General features: G+C 48.9%; 1 protein-coding gene across 4 annotated transcripts in view; it reads right to left on the bottom strand.

Annotated features, from left to right (window-relative positions):
• The window catches only part of ADCY9 (adenylate cyclase 9), a 97498-nt gene extending 91036 nt beyond the window's left edge, over positions 1–6462 (bottom strand). For 3 of the 4 annotated variants that reach the window (XM_067306140.1, XM_067306139.1, XM_067306138.1), the window contains exon 1: positions 4662–6462. In XM_067306140.1, coding sequence (XP_067162241.1) covers positions 4662–6357 — 1696 coding nt within the window. In that variant the 5' untranslated portion in view covers positions 6358–6462. The remainder of the gene's footprint in view (positions 1–4661) is intronic. The other variant, XM_067306141.1, reaches the window with a different exon arrangement.
• Between the last annotated feature and the right edge of the window lie 4296 nt (positions 6463–10758).

Raw genomic sequence — 10758 nt, forward strand, 5'->3', positions numbered from 1 at the left:
TCTCTACGTGCAGGACAGAAAGATGGAGAGGACGAGGAAAACCTCCCCACCGTCAGGATGTAAACACGGTCCCCCCGTCCCCGCTTCTGCAGCAGAGGGGAAGCAGGGAAGAAAAACTCAAAGACTTCTCTTTTCATAACTCTATCGGAGACTTTTCTTTCAGGAACACCAGCAATATGTTCCCTGTAAGTTAAACCTGAGAAAGAAGTAGACTATCGAGGCACCAGGCAGAGCTGTAGTCCATGGTTTGCCAAGAGAAAATCATCCTGTCACTCAGAGGTTGCCACCATGTAAAAACCTAGGCTATTTATGGAGAAATAATAGCGTTACTGAACTGGAAGAAAAGGTTTCAATATCAAGTGAAGCTGTGATTTGCAGAACTAATTTACTTTATTAAAAATTGCTTTAAAGAAAGGCAGATAAACCAGGCTTATGAGAAATCCTTAAAAGAAACATGGAGAAGAGTGACAGGTAATTAATTAAGCTACTGATCTTTGCTATGCTTTATCACTACCTGCTGCCGCTTGCCATCTGTGAACTGGTGCATTTTCATGCACTGAGCACTGTGAAAGTTGACCTTAATCGTGAAACCCCGAATGATTCAATCTTACTAGCCAGGTGACAGAGTGACACAAAATCCATTTATGTTTTTTCCATGATGAAGCAAAGAGCAATCACATACAAAATGTTTCTAAAAGAACTTCAGTTATAAATCCATTGTTTGAGACAAACTGAACCGAAAGGTATCTTGCTGCAGAGTGGTTGGGAATTTTTTTTATTTTTATTACAAGAACTCAAATAATAAATACTATTATTAGAGTAACAGCATATATACGGATGCCCCAAATGAAATCATAGCCCCATTGTGCTGGGCTCCATAAACACAGAGAAAGCCTTCTTGTCCCAACAAGCTTATATATTTTGAGCATTCAAAAAAGATGTCAGTGACCCTGATATTTCTGGAAGATTTTCTGGCTGGTGGGTAAATAGCAATATCGTGACATCATGAGTAACAAGAAAGAGAAATGCAAACAACCAAGAGGAGCAGAGAAAAACAAAAATATTTCCTCAAGCAGAACTTTTTCATACCCTGAAAAGGAGAGAGCTCTCGGGTTCTACAGGGTCCAGAAGAGAGACATTTCTGCCAGAATCTCAGGTATTATGCGACTGTCAGCATCTCACAGTCTTTGCTCAGCATCTCACAGTCTTTAACACATTTATTTCCTAGGAAACTCAGCAAGTAAGAAAACAGAAAAAGTGAGTTGTCTAAAATTCTGTGAAAAACTTATTATGGAAGATAAACTTGAACTGAGCTCTACACTTTACATGTCAGCCTCAAAAATCATTAGGACATTGCTCCCCCGTGCTCCCCTCGCAACCAAGAGGATCGCAGTTGCTGGCAAAAGGGAAGGCATAACGCGACCCTAAACAAACAGCGGTCCGAAATAGGCAAAAATATTATAATGTCACCAGTGGCTCTCTTTGCTTGTCAATTCGTTTTAAATATCATCTATTTATGTCAGAACCACACGTGGGAAAATACCTGAGCCCTCATTCTGGCAATAAGGCGCCAAGGGAAGCATCGTATCATTTGGCAATCAAAGAAGGAAGAAAGGATTTTTCCATTCTAAAGATGTCAGAGAACTACAAAATGGCACGGGGAAAGAAGAATTTTTACAGTTATGCCTTGTGCCTTCCAGAAAACAAGGACAGATCACTTGCTAATGTTGACTTAGCCTTAGAAAGATAATTATGACTACTGTGGCAGCTCAGACAATTAAGAGATAATGTGTTAGACATACAACATAAAAAATAGGATATCATTAAGATACCAAAGGTTGAAAGGGAGCTGAGAAGTAAAGTATTGGTGGGGAAATAAAGCTCACGGCTGTTATCTCGGTAGCACTTCAATACTTGAAAAGACTACTAGCATCACATAATTAAAGAACCACCAGAAACTTCCTCTTCTCTATCGCTGCTACCAACTAATTTTCAGGGAGGCACAAGGCGCGTGGTGGGGCGAGCTTCCTAACAGCGCCTCCGTTCACGAACCGCGCGGGCGCTAGGCAGAGCCCAGCTAAGAGGGGAAATCTCAGGTCGCTACAGAAATCTCGGAGCTGCTCCGTAACAAAACCCGCCCTGCAGCACGTTTTAAAATCCAGCCTCTGCTATCCTGCGCTGCTGCTGTTATATAGCCTGTATCATTGCCTTGTCACTATTTTGTACCTATCGGCCCAGTAATTTGTCTGTGTAAGGAAAGTATTGAGGAAACGGGAAGAAATGGGTAACTGTTACACACGGCACGCATCATGGGTGGTCCGGGCAGAGCTATCACGAGGGAAAGGGGCTACACATTCGACGTCCCTGCGTATAAAGGTGTGGCATAGTTCTGCTTGGTTTGACAGCACACATCCATGGAGATTTTCATTTCTACAATTATATACCATACCGGTAAGAGGATGCAAGCTAATTACAGCTCCACCACAAAACACAGATGGGGGGAAAAAACAACAATCAACCCATATTCCTTGTTAAAGTAATTCTTACCAGCTTTTCCAGTTACCTTCAGAGCTAGATTTCAAGGTAAGAAGAAACCACTGTAATGTCAATCTGCAAACGAAGCATGCTCTGGTCTTATCCAGCTTGCATTTTAGTTTGTTCACCTGCAATATCCTGGCTACAGCGAGACCTGCGAAAGGCACTGAAAGCTGCAAAACCTGAACCTAAGTGTCATCAGCCTATTGAAGAGATGGCAACCTATGTCTTCCCGCAGTAAACATAAGACAGAACAGAATTCTGAGAAAAACCATGAAGAAACACTCCTGGGACAGAGAAAAGTTGTTCTATACAATGCTCTCGTGGTCTCCTGGAAAATCCAAATAAATAAATAAATAAGTAAACGTTAAGAGCAGTACCACCAGTCTCCACAAGTAGGTTAATGTCACTTGGTGATTAATGATATTGAGGAGAGCTATAAACCTAACAAAAATACTTAATCTTAATCTGTTGCTACAACATGGCCTTCACACTGCGTCTAGCAACAAAGTTAGATGGAAGATGAACAGTGAGAGCTTAAACATCACAGGGTTGTCTCTCTACAACGTATTCAATTTATTTTTACGAAAAAGACAAGATTCCATTCAGAATAACGGGCCATTTTTACATCTGATTTTTTTTCTTTGAAAGTATACTTCATCTAAAAGACATCAATATCAGCAATTTTCAAATAAATCAACTTAATTTGTATTTTTAAAAGTTAAAAAGAAAGCTGAAGTCCAGGGACACATCTGCTTCAGTTCTATGGCTTCCAGCTATCTATGTAATTATTGCTATTTTCCTCCCCATAAGCCTCTCATTTCATCCCTGTTGCCTTGTACATATGGACAGACAGTTCACCGAAAATAAATATCAGTGACACATCAAACTAAGCTCCTGCCACAGGCAAGCAGACTGCCATCACCACTTCTACCCTTCCACTGTTTTGCAACACTCTCCCCTCCTGTCCTTACTCACTGACCTTTCTACAACCACTCTGTCCTCGATTCTTACATTTATCGCAACAAATCTCTCTTCCCCCATCGCAGTGCCGTCCTATGGCTCCTTCAATTTCTTCCACTCTGTTTTCCACACTTTCTGTACAAAAATGCGTACGTATATAAACCAAATGAATAAACGAACTCATGTAACATAAAAAGGGGTTGTAACACAATCCCCTCTGATTTTCATTTGTCTGTTCCCCGCTTTGGACTATAGCCACTGCAGAACAAATAAACCTCTGTGAGACAAATGCACAGCACTAAAGAAACAGACAGTTTTTCTGATGTCTGCATGCAGTTTTATATGCCTACAGAGACAGGCAGTTAAACCCTCAACACATACAATCCTCCTGAATGTACTTCTGAAGTATCGCTATCTCTACTGGAAAGCAATCAAGGGTTTCATTTCAAAATGAATACTCCACAGAAGAATGAAAATTGGACCTCTATCCAAGCCATAAAGGGAATCAAATGATCCTTTATTTTCTTTTCCAAATTGCAAATTTGCAGTTTCATCCCCAAACCGTTAAAACTGCAGGAATAAGAACATCTGCTAGCTCAGTGAACCACCTGAGTAACTTTTTCCAGCCTAACTTCTAACTGTAACAACTTGCTATCAAACTGCCAAATATACAGTGCTCATTTCTTTCTGTGAATCCAGCTGTCATTTTTCCCCAAAAGCCTTCTCAGTATCAACTCTTTCAGTGCCAAAAACTTTTCACAGATATACATAATTTTGCAAAACACATATGCTCTATGTATGGCACATGAAGTCAATTAACAAGTTTACTTACTGAATTAAAAGATGACACACTACAGTAAAACAAAACTCTTTTGGAGACAGCAAACACATTAACCTTCTCCTCCCTACTACACGATACTCTCACAAGCAATTTTAAGGAGTTTTGAAGTCAGTGTACATTCTGAAGACCCCAGAAGATCTTTCACACTTATCTCTCCATGGCAGCTTTCAGCCTATAATCCCCACGAAGTTTCTGATCACTAGCACATAGTGATAAACCTAAGACACATTCAATTTGCAGAAGTCAACAGGCAGAAGACATGCACTAGGGAAAAATATATTAAATAAAAAAGAAAGAACCAGCACAAAATAAAAACACATACCTTTTAACTGATCAGCTACCACACTCTGACCAACTCGTTCAATCACCTTTCCATCCTCCATTTCGTAACGGTCATCCAAATATTTTGCAGTAGCTTCTGAAATATGGACTTTTCCAGCCACCCCCAGCTGTTCCATTAGATTGGCCAAATTGACATCATTGGACCACACATCAAACTTGAATCTCCTCATTCCCAAAATGCCACACAGGACTGTCCCAGTATGAACACCGACTCTCATGTTCACCATTTCTTTTTTCTCTTGGCAAAATTGCTCAATAGCTTTAATCATACCTAAGCCCATCTCGATGCAGCAGTAAGCATGATCCGCCCGAGGCTCTGGACAACCAGCTACGCAGTAGTAACAGTCTCCCAAAGTGCTTATCTTCTCACATTTAGTGTCCTCGCACAGCCGGTCGAAACGGCCAAACAGATCGTTCAGAAGTCCCACCAGAGCATGGGCAGATTTATTTGCACTCATTTTAGTGAAGCCAACAATATCCGCAAACAAAATGCTCACTTGTTCTATCTGCTGCATTTTAAAAGGACGGAATATTATGGGGGTTTTCTGTATGGAGGGCTTCTTCTTCCTGTTTTTGGGGCTTGAGGTGGAGTGACGTTTGACAGAGTTTTCACTTTCATCATCCCCCTGTTTCATTAAGTCATCAGCTATTATTCTTGGCATAACTGAGTGAATCATCCTCTCTTTCAGGGCTTTTTCCACTTCCAAGTCTTTTCCATGCATGATTGATTGCCCCACTTTCAGGAATGTGCTTCTTGATCTGACTTCGGACATGATAAATAGATGAATACCGATCGCATGGATGCAGATGTGAAGGAAGGCTTTGCTCAACAATTCCCAGTAAACTGCACTGGCTCCAAGAGGCGTAAAACAGTTTTCATCACGGAAGTGATACCCAAAGGTCTCGAAGAGGACTGAGTAAGAGAGTCCCAGAAACAAGCTTAAATACAAGGGCAAGTGCATCACTGTGTAAAGCAACAAGAGCACTTCAATACACATAGAAAAACTGCCTACTTGAGAAAGGCAAGTGTCTGTGGGATTTGCTGGGGGAGTCTGGTTGGACATGTCACCACTTCCTGAGATAGGTGTCAGAACCTGGAACTGCGGAGCGAGAGTCAAAGCAAAAACCAGGAGGGTGAGCGTCAGTGAAGTCCACACATAATGGCGGGCGTAAGTCTTGGTGAAGGTGAACATAAAAAACACTACACATACCAAGAGGAAGCACAGAGCTGGCACCATGAAAACAATCAGTTTCTCTTTCATGTGTATGCCAAAGTAGATACCCCAGAGCAGACAGGCCGCGCCGATGTAGAAGAGGGCATAGCGAAACCTGCGCTGGGTCTGCGGGAAGCACCGCTCCATACAAGCCTCTTCCAGGTTGTTGGAGTCGAACTTGGGGTTCCACCATTTGGAGGAGGCCCTCTCGAAGAGCTGCGGCAGCTTCTTCTGCCGGCGCAGGCCGCCGCCGCCGCCCCCTCCGGCTGCCCGCCGGGTGCCCCCCGACTCGCCCGAGCTGCAGCTGGACGAGATGCTGTACTTGCAGTGCTTGGCCGAGGAGCAGCCGTGGTGCTGCTTGGGGTTGATTTTCACCGTCACGCTGTTGCTGTCTCCGCTGGAGTCGCAGCTCACCTCGGTGCTGTGGTGATGCAGCAGCTGCTGGTGCGGTGGGGAAGCCATGTTGTCAATTCCTCCTTAGGAGCTTTTGAGGAGTTGGCTCGCTCGGGCTCGGGGAGCGACCCTGGCGGCGGCGGCGCTCTCAGCGGGCTCCGGCGGCGCCCGGGGGCGCGGGGGCCCGGCGGGGCAGGCCTGGCGCGCTCCGCCGCGCACCTTCCGAGCCGGGCAGGGCAGAGGCGGCGCCGGGGCGCGGGCAGCCCCGCATAGCCGCGTCGGCCGGGGGGCGCGCAGGGCCGGGCGCCGCCGCCCGCTGCTAGCCGGCGGCCCGGCTCCGCGCAGCCCCGCCGAGGCGGCGGCGGCCGCTCAGCGCCGCGGGGGGGACAGGCGGCCCCCGCCGGGGGGGCTCCGCTCCTCCATGGCGGCTGCGGCTCACTGCGGGGAGGAAGCGCCGCGCCTCCCGGGCGCCCGGCGGGCAGCGCCCCCCCCCCGGCTCCGGTCCCGGTCCCGGCCCCGGCCCCGGCCCCGGCCCGCGCCGAGCCCCGGGCGCCCCGGCAGCGGCGGTCGCCCCCCGGCGGCCTGCGCGGCCCCGAGCAGCTGGCGGCGGCTGCCCCGCCGCTCCCCGCCGACGGGGCCTTGGACCCCGCAGCCGCGCCGCGCTTTCCTGGCGCCCCGTCCGGCGCCGCGGGCAGCGGCCGGGGGAGGCGGCGGCGGCGGGCGGGCCGCGGAGCCGGCGAGCGCCCCCTCAGCCCCAGCCGCCCCCGCTCCGCTCCGCCGCGGCCAGGTGCCTGCTCGTCGCCCGCCGCGGGGCCCGGCGCTGCCTCAGTCACCCCTGCCGGCGGGGAGGCGCCGCGGGGAGCTCCGTGCCCTGGCGGGGGCCGGCGCCCGCTGCCGCCCGCCTGCGCGCCGCGGCGTGTGAGCGAGTGGGAGGGAGGGAGGGCAGGCGGGGGCGCTCGCTCAGGCGCGGCGGGCCGGGGCGCGGGCCGCCGCCACCACCTTCCGCCGCCGGCTGTCACTGGAAGCCCCGGGCTCGCGCGCCGGCGGGAGCGCGCCGGGCGGGAGCGCGCCTCCGCCCCCGCCGCTCCCACCCCCCGCTCGCGCCGGCCAATGCAGCGCGGGGCTGAGGGGCGGGAGCGAGCCCGCCCCCGGCCGGGGAGCCGGCGGCCCCCGCGCGGCCGCCCTCCCTCCCCCCTCCCTGCCCTCGGGCGCGGCGCGAGGCGGCGGCCGTTGGAGCCGTTGGGGCCGCGCGCGCGGCGCGAGGCGGCGGCCGTTGCGGCCGTTGGAGACCCCTGGGCCCGGCCCTCCGCGGCCGCGCGGCCCCCCCGGTGCTGGCGCTGCCGCGAGCGCGCCGCCTTACGCGCGTGGGCCGCGGCGTGGGTGCCCGCGCCCACCCGCTCCCTGCCGCGCCGCGGCGGCTTGTGAAGCCCCGTTTGCCCGAAGAGGAGAAAAGAGAAATGCCACCCTTGGCAATGCTTATATTTGCCATGCGCAAACAAAATGCGGCCCGACAAACAATTTAACCTTTCCACATCCTCACCGAGTCCTCTGGAAAGCCGGACACTTTTTTCCCCCTCTCCTTTCCCTGTCTTCACTTGTTTATAACCGACGCGCTCTCACGTGCCGTTCCCTGAATTTTATTATCTCTTCCTCCCAGGCGGCTCCTATCTTTCCCTCTTTCACAAGGTTTCCTTCTGCCTCGCCATACTTTCTGTGGCTTGTTCCCCTCTTTTTTCCCTTCCTGCTCCCTTTCCTAGCCCAGGCCCCACTGGTGCGTCTCGCTGCCTGAATCCCACTTACCTTTCTCCAAGCTAGTCTTTCCCAGCTGTCTGCCTCCGTTCAGAGAACCTTCTTAGCCCAACGCCAAGTCCCTTGTCTTCTTAAGAGGACATCATTCAGGAAAATGCCCTTGTTTTTTAAATGCTAATAAAAAACATATTACCACACAGATATTGAAACCAAAGCTTGTATTTTTTCTCTATTTCCTTTGTAATGTTATTGGTCACTGTGCGATAACGGGCTGTAAAGCTGGGGGGGGGGGGAGTTTGGGTAAAAAATCGCATTTTCTGAAGTCCCTAGAGACCAAAATAATCTGTAATAAAAGAAGTCCAATCAATAATAACAATTTCTTTGGCTTTGCTGTAACGTAACTGTCTCTCTGATTTCAACTAATAGCTCAGCTGATCAATATTTTATTGGGAGTGCTGCTTGTCAGGAAGAAAGCGCTCCCTTAGCTGACCGTGCAGAAAGGCAGGAGGGCCTCCGGGGCTGGCCTATTAATTGATAAATTTACCAAGACTTCTTTGCAGCCTTTTTATTGATTCAGATATATGTGCTTCAAGAGGCGTTTTTTGCTTCAGAGAGGAAGATGAATTTATTTAAGCTAGAGGCCAACACCTTCAAAGATATTGTAGAGACTGATTGGAAAAGGGCAAAATGCTTTTTACCTCAGAGGCATAGAATTAAGGTGAAACTACTTAACTTCTTCCCTGCCTTTGTGGAAAAGCAGATAAATGGAATAGGAATGCCTGATTTTTTAACATTATTGTATAAGCCTGTAAGAGTTATGCTGTTGCAGAGACAGGGTGATTTGAACTTTGAGGTGTAAGCAGTACTGAAATTCAAGCATAACGGATAGGCAGGAAATAAATAAAACGTGGGTTATCTAGTATGTAGCAAAAGATGAGGCCCCTTGACTTTATTACTGAAACCTGCTTGGGTAGGCATCAATTCGATTTTGAAGAATTTCGAAAACGCAGCTGCAGGAGCATACCTTCCTTCAGACCAAAACCGGAGGGAGGCCGCCAAGCTTTGGGCTGTGCGTGTTTAGCAGTAAATGAACGAGCAGGAGGAGGCGGCTCGGGCACGTGTGTGCGCGCGCAGAGCTCCCCTGCGTGCGCGCGTTCACGCCATCGCGGGAGAAGCGGTTCATGCCTGCAGTTGCTGTTGGCACGTGGGTGCGGGAGAGGGAGGATGAGCAGAAGCAGTGCTCGGACCGGCTGGGAAGCAACAAAAATGTGTCTTGTTCCCCCCGTGCTCAATAAAGCAGGACTTTGTGTGTTAGAAGAAGCAGGATCACATCAAAGCTACTGACTGCATCACCAAAGTTACTGACTGCATCACAAGTTTTCGCTGGAGTAACCCACATGACTCCAAATTTTGTCTAGCTACGAGTCAGAGACTGCTTTTGATCTCCAATAATGAAGCGGGCTCCTCTTTCCTGGCTTTAGCCTACTGCTTTGACAGACACTGAAATGAAGCTGGAGGAGGCATCTGACTTGCCAAAACCCTAATTTGGCAAGCTTCGGATCCCAGCTTTTAGCCTGTTCAGGATCCTTTCTCCCCTGAGGGAGCTCCCGGCAGGCTCACTGCCTGCCGTCTCCCGCTGTGCTCCTCCTTGCGATCTTCTGGGTGAAACAGGGCAGTAAGTTAGTGCTACCACCTCCCCAAACCAAACCTGTCTGGGGTTCATAACGTGAAAGCAGAGCTGCTAACAACTGCATTACTGTGAAGTGCCGCGCCGTGGCTGCTCACCAGCCCGGCCATTCCCCAGCTTCTTTTGTTGTTATCAAATTCTATTTATAATGGCAACGTACACTACGTATGCAGAGGGGGAGACCTGAGAGCCTGTGTTTGCTAGCTCTGTACTGCCTGAGAGAAAGCTGGTGCTGCACCCCAAAAACCTGCGTTTCAAGATCAGTTCTTATGTCATTTTTCACTCCGCTTTTATCATGAAAATTTTTCCCTGTTGAATTTCAGCAGCAGCTTAAATATATGTAAGCAGGAATCAAGAAATGCCAATGGTGCTTATTACTTATTTCAAGTATTTGGGTAAAATTTGTCTTAAAGGGCAAAGAGTGGTTCAAAGTCATATCTGTTATTTTCCCCTCGGTTTTCTGTTTTGTTTCCAGGAGGACTTTAATGCTGTGGAATATAATACAGTTAGTGCATCCCTCTAAACCAGTGTCCTAGTCTGTAGCATCCTTTACGGAAGAAGCCTCTTCTTGGCAACCGAAGTTAGCACATCTTGATACAGCTAGAAGCTCAGTATTGATTTTGAGTCCGGTATGAATTTCAGTGTCTGGTAGTTCTGTAATGAATCCCGGCTGCCCTTCCAAAACACACTGCGACTGGTTTCCTTTCTCAGAGCCTGCCTCGGAGGAAATACTTTACAGTGCAATAGCTAAGGCAAACGCATATTCCACTTGCACATTTATTTTAAATTACGCTGCTAAATATTTAGTCTATAGAATTGGATTTGCCTTTTTGGAGGCACAGCTTTCTCCGCTCTTCCGATTAGCTTTTGTTTGACATTCATAATATTGCCCTTCACCAGTTTTCTGATGGAGAAGCATGAAACCATTTAGTGGGGGGTTTCTGAAAGTGCGGCAACCCACATGATCCTTTTTTAGACTTTGCAGGCTGCCTTCATGAGGCAGAACTTGGTCCATTTAAAGAATATAAGACAGG

This window comes from Apteryx mantelli, chromosome 16 (assembly GCF_036417845.1).
Source record: "Apteryx mantelli isolate bAptMan1 chromosome 16, bAptMan1.hap1, whole genome shotgun sequence".
NCBI lineage: Eukaryota > Metazoa > Chordata > Aves > Apterygiformes > Apterygidae > Apteryx > Apteryx mantelli.